Below are 12,094 nucleotides of genomic sequence, written 5' to 3' on the forward strand. Positions count from 1 at the left end.
TGCAATAGATATTAAACCATACATATAAATTTTCTAAATATCTTCCAACTCTTTTCTATAATAGTTTGGACTGCTTTAGGTTTCATATAATCTTCATGTCATGCTTGATGTTGTCGCAAACAAGGGATAAGATCTGCTATCTTCATTCGTTCATGTCTCCAGTTAATATAACTTTAGATAAGAAATTAAGTCAATTATATCAAATATGTACTTTTTGATTTTTTGCATCCTTTTGTCTATGTTATTTTAACTCTGGTCCTTCCTAAATGAATGCATTATGGCAATTAATGCATGAACGTTGGACATCCTATATCTAATCTATTTATCGTCTTTTTTGTGGTAAGGTAAACCGACAATGAGAAGTTAGCTGATGATGAAGAGGAAACTAAGGGGAAGTACATCCATGGTGATGTATTCAAGTACTTGAAATACAAATTTTTGTTTATAATAAATGATGGTTCAACCTTAGTATCCTTTATTATATTTTCCAACGTCCTGGATTCGAAGTTTTCTATTTACTCTTTCACTTAATTAAAAACTAATGTTTTTCATACAATTCATACATTTTTCGACCATAAATTGAATTTTCTTCTTACTAATGTAATAAGTGAACACAATAGTTTTTCAAAATACATAAATCCAACAGAAAATAAAGAAAAAAAGACAAACAACAACGATAGTAACATTTAACCTGATAACACCTATGATAATATAAGTTAAGCTCCCCACAAATTCGTGAATAGATAAAATTACTTAATAAATAAAGTGAATAAATAAAGTTACTTACTAAATGTATTATGCATGAAGCACTTGTATTTGAAACATATGGATTAACAATCCTTCTTCCAATTTGTAAATCTAACATAATGTATTAAATTTTAGCAAATTATAAAGTAATATTTTTCAAAATCAACACGTGAACCAGTAAAAAACTAACACAGAAAACTACCAACTTTTTATAAAAGCCTTTTCAATTCTAAGTATATATCTACATGAAATAGATATTTTACAAATGACAAAAAATAGTACGTTACTTTCCACGCACAGCTTTTAAACGTATAAACCATCATCAATTGCATATATATATAGATATTATACAAATGAAAAAAAATAGTGCCAACTTTCCACGCAAAACTTTTTCATATAAACCATCATTAACTTTTTCTTTCACTTTAATTCTCATCCATACAAAAAGATATTTTACAGACGAAGAGTATGGTTGGATATTAAAACGAAGATTCTTCTACTCACGTTCTATCTATTAATATCTGCTTTCGACTAAATAATTTTATGTTACTTTTACTTTCCCCTTCAGCATCAAAATTCTACAACAGTATCGTAAACATCATACTCTTCAACTACAACTGCAAAAGTTTAAAAACTCCGTTTTCGTTTTCGTTTTCTTATTGGTAAGTTTTACATGTTACTATCGTTTTACTATAATTATCTTTTATTAATCCAAAAGAAGAACGTTAGATTATTTCATAAAAAACTTTTAGAATTAAAAAAATTGATATCATTTTTTTACGATAAATTTAACGTAATATTAACAACTGTAACTATTTGTGTAATAAATTTCTTCTTCACATAATCATAGGATATCAAGAATGGCCGCATTTTATAAACTTATCCCACAGATTTCCACTTTTGAGAAGAATTGGACTGCAAAAATCATAGTTGCAGGAAAACAAGCACCTAAAACTGCTCGAAATAACATTAGCCGCTACCAAAACTTTCTCTTAATGGATTTAGAGGTAAATATATATTTACGAATCTTCTTATTTCTATTCTAAATATTTGTTTTCGTAATATATTTATATAGAACTCATTTTTACATTTGAACAGGGTAACAAAGTTACTGCCATAATCTATGATACAAATATTACGGCCCTTGCAGATGAGCTAACACTAGGGAAAACATACATGTTATCAAATGCAACTGTAAAAGACAATATAAATGAGTTCAAAGGCTCGCTTGAAGACAAAGTTTGGACCATAACAGCAAAGACAAAGATAGAAGAACTTAAGGAAGATAATTTAAACCTTCTCTTCTCGAGATATGAACTCACAGCATTCAACAAACTTGAACGATACATGGATAGTAATGAAGAGATAAGTATGATCACAAACACATTAACTTATAGCCAATATAAATTTAGCTAACATTTTTCAATCGTTCTATTTATATTCATTTTATCATATACAAAATATGATATCAACACAACTTTTTTTTTGCAGGTGTTATAGGCGTTGTAATAGAAGTTTGTCAAAAAAGAATTATCCAAACCCAGTTTGGCACACAAGCCTGTCTTCAAGATGTTGTGCTGATAGATAAGTCTTTCCAGACGATCATATTAACAATGTGGGACACTTTTGTTGAAAATGAGTGCGTTACTATAATAGATAACATTGGAAGCAAACCAATCATCTGGGTGACTAATTTAAAAGTTTCTTCGTACAACGGTAAACAGAATAAAAAAATATTTTCTTTACATTTATATTTTAAGTAAAATGAACACTAAATTTATGATTGAAATTTTTTATTTTTTTAGGACTTACACTCTCTACAAAAGTGAACAGCACTTTTTTCATTAATCCTGCAATTGTAGCTGTCACAGACTACAAAGAATGGTTATCGAATAGAACTAACAAATTTCTTCTATTTTTCTAACTTTATAAATATCGGTAGTAAATCTCACACTTCATTGTTTGCTTTATTTATGCAGGATTCAAACAAACAAAGAAAAGCTTGACAAATTAATCCAAGATAAGCCATCTATTTATTAATGTTTTTTGACCAATACTAAAAAAATTTACGCTCTTTCTTATTACTATATATTTCTCATTTCGTATGCAGAAAAAATTTTATTGGGTCAAAGCGCAATGGAAAATTACTTCAATGAACCAAAAGTTTTGGTATATTGCATGTAACAATTGTAAGAAAACGTCAAGTGCAGACTTGGGACAAATTCATAAGTGTCGTTTCTGCAAATTTGAACATGCAAAAGCAATACCAAGGTAACATGTAATCTAAACCTATATTTAACTATTTATTAAAAATAACACTTCATTTAACAAAACTTACTATGTAATTTAATTAACTTCTCTATATAGGGTAACTGCTTTCGTACATATTGAAGACAACTCTGGAGGCTTGGATGCAACCATAATAGGAGAAATTGCAGAAACTTTATTGGAAGCAAATACTGTCCAAATTATGAACTATTTTGAAAAGGTTAACTCCAAATATTACTAAATTTTTAATAATTATTTGCATTTACTTCATCATATTAAATGAGTATAATTTTAATATTTCAGGACGTGGATACACAATGACAGATAATCAAGATTCTACAAACGCCGACGGAGTGCTTGCACCAAATGCAAAGAGGGCTCTCTTTCAAACTCGAGACCAAAAAACCGAAACTCGTTCCAAGACAAAAATGAAGACTGATAAACACGTTGAAGATGCTGATGTCCTTAGCTCTGGATAAAACCTCAACTCATGTTCGTTTTGTTTTGTTTGTTTTAGGACAATAGGCAATCTAACAGTGGCCACTTCTGTGATTCTACAAGCAAGCTAATCGATAAATCTCCAGTAGACTAATGAGTCTTCGGTTAAGATTCAATTATATGATTTTGGGTTTCCAAACAGAACAGGTTGCTTTAAATATTTTGGTATCTTTTTGTTGTTAGAAATGTAAATACTCACTCTGAAATCACAAAATTGTACTCGTACCATGCTTGACACTAATATATAAAACTTTTTTTGCTATCAATAAAGAGTAGTCGTCTAAAATATATATTTTATTTTATCTATTAGTTAAACATTATCTCCTCCTCAATTATGCTTAATCGAATACGTATCTCAAAAGACAAGTTTAATATACTTGCATTTTCCATTTTGTAATTTTTCAAATTAATTTTATATGTATACATATTTTTTTTACTTCCAATAGAGTTTACCTAGCTTTTAGATAAGATTTTAAACAATCTGTTTCATCTATATAGTTAATTATCTCGTTCAGTAAATATTCCCATAAGCTTACATCGACGATTACGTATAACTGTGCTCTTTATGCAAACTCTCTCTTTTATTTAAAAAAAACTAAATAATTTAACGAAATCAAGAACAAAAAGAAAATAATTGTTATTTAAAAAAGAACTAAATACTTTAACGAAATCAAGAACAAAAAGAAAATAATTGTAAGTAAGAAACGCAAAAAAAAAAGGGTTCTCCTAAATTTTTTTTATTAATTGAGTTAATTAGGATTAAAAATCAAAATAATAATAATAATAATAAATCAAATAATTTGAATTTACACACTCCAACTACTAATATTTACTTACCAACTATCAATATTAATTACCAACATATCTACCGACGTCTATCTACCAAAATAAACAAATCAAAACAATTTGCATTTTGAATATTTATTTCATTTTTTCTATATGAAATCCAGACATGAAAGCAAAAGAATAACTATATTTTCTTGGAAATGTTTTGAAATCCACACAGCTAAGTTCTTTATAAGTAAATAAATTATGTAGTTGCATCTGTAAGTCAAATATAAAAAGCTTAATTTGTCATAATTTTTCTCTTGATTGTTTTTTCATTTTCTTTTAACTGCATGCTTGTAAAAAAAACGAAATTGACTTATACTTTATTTTCAAATATGGATATCTAATTCATCAAGAAAAGACAACACATTCAAACTACTATCCAAACCTACCTATCCACATTTACTAACCAACATTCAAAATACTACCTACCCACATTTAACTACCCATATTCAACTATTTAACCATCCTTTCACTACCATTTCACACGTCTCAAAAATATTTTCTTTCAATTTTCAAAATTCTCAAAAGGAAACTAAGTTCAACTACCAGGAATAAAGGTAATCTTCTTTCCAATGAAAATAAATTTCGAATATATTTATCGTATAGAGAATATGTGGTTTATCAATTCTATTATATTAGGAAAATCATGCAAAATTATGTGTCACTTTTCTTTACTGCAAGTATTTAATCTGCATTATATACATGAATAGTATAACATACCATGTCTGTCACTGCATAGTGAAACGAATGAACGCATGCAATCCATCACTTCCACCATGTCTTGGGATAAGAAAAAATGTAGAGGAATTCAAAGAATATTTTGGATACAAATTCATCAGCCAACAAATTCTTCAATAATATGAATATCAAAGCTAAAATGAAACCTAAAACTTATTCATGCAAATCTCAATCATTTTCATTTGGCCAAAAAATATTGAATCTATCACTAGCTGTTGAACAGCTCCTCTTACTGAACCTCAAGTTTGTTAATATCTCGAAAAACATTTACTGAATCTCAAGTTTGTTAATATCTCGAAGAACATGAAAAATTTGAATTTAGAAAGCACGACTCCTTTGGCAGAATCACTCCAAGCTGCTCGGAGTGACCACGCTCCGGACTGCGCATAGATCACTTCGGGCTGCGCGGGGTGATCTTGGCGCCTTTATGCTCCGCGCTGCGCGAGAGATCACTCCGTGCGGAGTGTCCCTTTGAGACACTCCGCGCAGCGCGGAGTATCTCCAAAACGTTACAATAAAAAAAAATACATTATACCCAAAAATTTATTATTTATAAAATTAAAAACATTTTACAATAAATACAAATTATAATATAAAACTCATCTTTCATTATTTATAAAATTAAAAATATTTTACAATAAATACAAATTATTATATAACCAGTCATCTTAAAATTTTTCGTAACCCTTTTAATTTCATTAAATAATTATATTCGTTTCTTAACCGTTTTAATTTCATTAAATAATTATATTCTTTTCCAAAATTCGACTCAAAAATACATTTTTTATATTTAGAATTTTAATAACAAATTTCCATATTCAAGAATAAAATTTTACTTTCATTAAATAATAATATTCTTTTCCTAAATTCGACTCAAAAATACATTTTTTATATTTAGAATTTTAATATCAAATTTCCATATTCAAGAATAAAATAAAATGCGAGGGGTAAATATATTTTAACATTCCATGTTAAATATTTATTTTTAATCTTTTAATTATAACATTTAATTTCTCGAATTTAGTACTTCAAAAAATACAAATTTAACACATTTAATATAATTTCTTTTCTACGATCAACTACCACGTCTAATGTGAAAAATTTCAATTATCTATTAACATAAAAAAAATGTTTCTTTTACTTAATTAATTTTTTAATTACTATAATTCTCAATTACATTATACCATAATTTTTTTTTTATTAAAAACCCTTTCACAAAAAAATACAAATTTAGTTTCTCGAATTTAGTACTTCAAAAAAATACAAATTTAACACATTTAATATAATTTCTTTTCTACGATCAACTACCACATCTAATGTAAAAAATTTCAATTATCTATTAACATCAAAAAAAATTTCTTTTAATTAATTAATTTTTTAATTACTATAATTCTCAATTACATTATACCATTATTTTTTAATTAAAAACCCTTTCACAAAAATACATATCTTCATTTTTATTTATTTAAATTATACATATAAATTCATTTTATCTAAAGGTGAACATAATGAACTTAATCAAAATTTTCATTTTTCTATGTTTTATACACATATAGTTATTAACTATCATTTGATTTATTTTAACTTTCGTATAATTTTTGCTTTAAATATATTGCATAAATATTAAAGTTAACAAATTTTATTTATTCAAACTACATATCAATCATAGTACAAATTATGTTGTTTCGATTTATATATTGTACTATTATATTTCTAATATGAAACTGTAAAAATATCATAAAGTTTCATACAATTGTAACCAATTATCCTTTCCATCACAATATATATATACAGTTTCACATCAAACACAAAACACAATGGTTCAAATAGTATAGATATAATACTAATTTTTTTTTCATGAAGTTGCAGTTTCTAAAATGTTATTCATCATCATGAACAAAATTAGCCAATTTCTAAAAAATTATGTTAAATTAGCATATGAATAAATTTGTTGACTACTAAACAGTTTTTTATTACTTTTTGCAGATGTCACTAGAATACATATTATCTCCAAATCAATGGTTTTTTGCTACAATTACTCAATTTGCAAATCATCAATATTTTAAAGATTTTGTAGAACTTATAAATGCAGATGATCAAGCCTCTTTATTGTGCAGTTCATTCCATGGATTCATTTGTGGAAATATGAATAAGAAGCAAAACGACAAATTTAGCAGCAAGTTAACACATGAGTTCATAATGAGACTTATAAACTGTGGTAAAAATAACGAAGTTTGGGTACAACTAGACGATCGTGTAGCTCATTTTGGCATACAAGAATTTTGTCTCATAACTGGATTGCCATGTCATGAACCTACTATTGATCTAAATTTTAGTGATACTCGACTTAGAGATGAATACTTCGATGGTTCAAAACGAATAACTATGATAAGACTTTCTGAAGTATTTCATATATGTGAAGATTGAGAAGATAAATTTAAGTTGGGATTAGTTATGTTTGTCGAATGCGTTTTAAAACCAACTGGAAGACACATCGATTACAGAACTCTTGGAATGGTTGAACAGCTTGATGAATTTCTTATGTATCCATGCGGACGTAAGGCATATTTTGTTCTATTACATTCATTACAAGAATCACAGCTTGAAAGAATACGAAGAATGCAACAAAATAACCAAGCAGAATGTAAATATTCATTGCATGGTTATCCACTTGTATTCCAGGTATTTTTCTTACATTTATTCCCTATTCGATATAATTTAATCATGTAAAAATGTTAATATTCCTTTTTACTTATATTTCAGTATTGGATATACGAATCTTTTCCTAAAATTGGACGACAATTTGGTCACTGTATCTGTACAAGTTTAAAATGTCCACGAATACATAAATGGCAGCCTCAAATGGTATTAGCGGAAAATGTTATTAAAGAATTTTTAGCTACTGAAGAGGTATGTTCATTTCAGTATACAATTAAATATATGTTTTATTCTTTATAAATAAATTTTAGAGAATATGTCTGATATTTTATTACAATATTACAATTATAGATTACAGTAATTGCAACGTTAAATCCTACTGAAGCAGAATTGGAAACATTCTGGTATACAACTCTTTCACTGCCAATTGATAACCAACATTATACACTAGACAGCATTGTCAATGGTGAATTGGAAAATACAACAGAACAAATTCGAGCATATAACATACATCCACAAGAAACAACTGTACACAGTTCAAATAGAATTGAATCTACTTCTTCCGGTACTTCAGACTATGTAACTAAACAAGATATGGAACAGATGTTCAATGTACACAGACAAGATGTCTTTGGTTTCTACGACAGCTTGAAAACACAGATGATTCAAGAAGCAACAAAGCAAGAAGCTCAGTATCATACGATTCTTGAAAATCAACAAACTCTCTGTCAGACACTTCTTGACAATCAAAAACAATTTTTTGAAGTGCAGCAAAAAAATCAACAGGAACATTTTCAGGGCATACAATCTGACATGCATTCTTATGTGGATACCAGTTTCGGTTTAATGAAGTCTTACATTGATGAACAAAATCGAAATATGCAGAATCAGTTAACCAACTGGAAATCACATATGGAATCAATTGTAGCATCTGTACAACATGATTTGCCCCCTCCAACAAATCAAGCTGAATTTGAAATGCCTTCAACATCTGAACATGTAGAAGACATCGAAAGATCAACAAAAGAAAAAAAGGTAAGCAAAAAGAGACACAATCTCCATCACCAACGGCAACGAATACATTAGAAGATTATAACATCGACAAATACAAAAACATTAGAGAATGGATATCAGAAAATCCATCACAGTAAGATATTAAATTTAACTTCGTTAACTTAAATATTCTATTTCGTATTTTACTTATTTAATAACAATTTCATTTTTTCTTATATAGTGCATACTGGAAAGATGAAATCGGCAATCAATACGCAAGACATTCGCTGATAAATATAATAAATCAAATTAAAGATATAAATATTGTGGTAAGTCAACTTTAGAAATCTTAATTAATTTTACTTGTTATTAATATAGCTAATTAAAATTTTTTTTACTAGCATATTGATATAGAATTAAAGCTATTGCGAAGACTCATTCATGATACATCTTACTCGGTTTCCAAAGAATATGCAATCATGGACTTTCGATTCGAGAATGAATGTGTTCATTGGTACACAACGATCAAACAAGGAGCAACCGCTCCTGTGAATAATTTCCAGGCATTAGTGCAATACACAAAAGGAGAATTACCTACATTTGCTCGACCCTGGATAACATACAACTATTTATTGATTCCAGTCGCATATCCAGGCAACAGTTGGTTTATTTTTCTTGTTGATTTTGAAAAGTGGAAATTTCAAGTATATGATTGCAGCCACAACATTCATACACCAGATGCAATCAAGTTACGTGCAGCCCCAGTTTTGGATGTAGTACAATCATTATTAATAGCTACTGACATTTTCTTCGGGAAGCCAAATTTATGAAAACATAGAAATAAACGTATGAAATTGGAAATCATACCATATCTACCTTGTCAAAATAATGGGTAAGTATCTCAACAATTTACTTTAATATTTATTTTTTTATTCAATTTTATTTTACATTTATAGCATTACTATAAAATAACTTCAAACTATTTTTCTGTAGGCCAAACTCTGGAGTTCTTCTTCTCAAATACATTGAATGCTTCATTTTCGGATATCCATTAGAAGCAGTTTCAACTGAGAAAATACGTTTATACAAACGAAAAATTGTCACAGATATCTGTCAAAATGAATATTTTTTCCGTCCATATTTATCATAACCATAACAAAGAAGGTAACTTTTTTTTTTATAATGTCCCCATCATGTAAAGCAAAAGTTATAATAAGGTAAAAGCATTACCAAAATAAATGTCTATATTCATTAATTAATTCAATCTCAATTTTTTCTACATATACTTTATTCTTGTTTCTTTTTACTTCTGCTAATAGTTTTTCTCTTGCTTTAGTAGGTATGCCCTATCATGATTGATGTTGAAACCAAGAAGAAAAAGCTTTTCATCACCCATCATGTAAGTATCATGTATTCAAATATCAAGTATATCAAAGAATTGCCGTTTTAACAATTTCTTATCAATGTTTCATTTTCTTCCTTTTGTAATAACGCTATTAACTTTTGAAAGTGATCATTATAATCTCATTTGTATTTCAATTTTCTTTCTCTACATGCTTAATTCAACTTTTGAAAGTGATCATTATAATCCCATTTGTATTTCAATTTTCTTTCTATACAAGTTTAATTCAACGTGTTTTAAATACAATCATTATGCAAATAATTTATATATTCGTTAAATGTATTATCATTATTCAATAAAACGATTGAAACAATTGATCATATGAATTTTTATAGAATTTTTATCAACCCTCATAGTAATTTCTTTAGCAGTCTATATGTTTATAAGATTAAGTTAAATAATCTATAATAGTATAATTTATTTATTAACTACTGCAAATGAAATCGTAGAGAAATACTTCTTACCAACTCATTTAGGACAAATAAAAGCAAATCCATATTTATACTTCTCATTTTATACCTTAAATATAACTTTCTAATATATTTATGAACAGATATGCTACTGCACTTATTTTTGCTACTCATTGGGAAATGTCATAAACTTTGAGAATAATTACAGCACAAACGTTTCACATAATTTGCAAAAAATAATAATAACCAAGTTTTCATATACACTTAAAAAACCTATTTCACGCACAAAACAAAATTATTACTGCGAATTTGCCTTTTGAAAAGTATAACTACTATTTTCCATCTAAACAGCTCAAAAAAAATTCTACATGAAAATCTTTATTAGAGCATAATAAATGAAACAAGCCAAAAATAGTGAATTACAATAAAAATTCAATACTAATATAAATCACCACACTAATATCACCTTAAACAAAATTCAAGCCATGCATTGCATGGCCTGGAACTAGTTTCATAAAAGAAAATAACTATCCTACTTGTGCTTAAGATCCATAGTCTAACTAAAATTTGAACATAATGAAGCATCGTGATTAGGATTTTGACTTGTCGTACCCATTACAAAGTAAAGAAGAGGAAAAAGAGGGGTCCTTCAACTTTTAAACATTTAACCTCGAACAATCCCAGTTCAGCGTTGTGTCCCCTAACAGTAAAAGTTGGGCCAAACATATCTCCAGAAAAACGCCAGCAGTTTTTTCTCAAGAATATGTTACGCAAAAGATGACTTTCTCCTGCTTGTATCACAAATGAAACTCTGTAGTTTTGTATGCTGGGGCGTTGGGGGGGCGGGGGGTGAGGGATAAAAGAAAATTAAAATTAAACTTACCAGATATGCTCATCCATACGAGAAAATATATACAGTAGGAACTGTCATCTGCATTAAAAAGAGGAGATGAACGAGACAAATTTATGAAATAAGACACCAATAACAAACACGTTCAATTAACATCGCCAGTGGAAAAGCAATATTTATACCATTGTGCAAACATAGTGACCGACAGTACTGAAAAAGAAAGATAGCATTCTGAAGAAATAAAAAGTTGTCCAATCCTGTGCGCATCCCTGCTCAAAACTTGCTCTCCATTCCCTCCAGCCGCTTTGCCTTCAAACAAGGCAATTTGGTACAACCCAACATCTCTTCCCTTTCCAACATATAAGTTAAATCGAACAAAGCTGAATATATTCATAGTGAGTGATATTACCTGCCTCAGAGTGGAATTGAAACCTGCATGTTCAGAAAAATCAATGCAGCAAACTAATGAATATGCTAGACAACAGAGTTAAGAAAAAGTCGAGAGAGAACATAAAAATGACTCTAGTATTGCTGAGAGGTAACCTAACCAATACACAACAGATGCCGGATGGTGCTAATCAAGTTACAAAAAAATTATTGTTTTTAGTTGAGTTGGATAGATTTATGTCAGTAAGAGCAGAAAAAGGTGCAAACATGTTAAAGAGTCAATAGATGTATGTGCATATTATTTCTTGCAAT

General features: G+C 28.4%; 1 protein-coding gene and 1 long non-coding RNA gene across 2 annotated transcripts; both read left to right on the plus strand.

The window, feature by feature from the left end:
• The first annotated feature begins 7,536 nt into the window (after positions 1 to 7,536).
• LOC111400492 lies at positions 7,537 to 8,992 on the plus strand. The gene is made up of 4 exons (XM_023027905.1): positions 7,537 to 7,764; positions 7,846 to 7,992; positions 8,092 to 8,775; positions 8,975 to 8,992. Exons 1-4 carry the CDS (start codon positions 7,537 to 7,539, stop codon positions 8,990 to 8,992), a joined length of 1,077 nt encoding a protein of 358 aa, XP_022883673.1.
• Positions 8,993 to 9,310: 318 nt separating this feature from the next.
• LOC111402711 lies at positions 9,311 to 10,275 on the plus strand. Its single transcript, XR_002704338.1, has 3 exons — positions 9,311 to 9,625; positions 9,727 to 9,897; positions 10,073 to 10,275. It is a non-coding gene; the product is annotated as an uncharacterized LOC111402711 (long non-coding RNA).
• Positions 10,276 to 12,094: the final 1,819 nt, after the last annotated feature.

The sequence above is a fragment of the Olea europaea genome, chromosome 10 (genome assembly GCF_002742605.1).
Source record: "Olea europaea var. sylvestris chromosome 10, O_europaea_v1, whole genome shotgun sequence".
Classification (NCBI taxonomy): domain Eukaryota; kingdom Viridiplantae; phylum Streptophyta; class Magnoliopsida; order Lamiales; family Oleaceae; genus Olea; species Olea europaea.

Bases quoted from the DNA above. Each gene is read 5' to 3' on its own strand.
- LOC111400492 (XM_023027905.1), top strand. From the start codon at position 7,537: ATGTTTGTCGAATGCGTTTTAAAACCAACTGGAAGACACATCGATTAC. The intron at 7,765-7,845 runs GTATTTTTCTTA...CTTATATTTCAG, and splicing joins GTTATCCACTTGTATTCCAG to TATTGGATATACGAATCTTT. The intron at 7,993-8,091 runs GTATGTTCATTT...TTACAATTATAG, and splicing joins AATTTTTAGCTACTGAAGAG to ATTACAGTAATTGCAACGTT.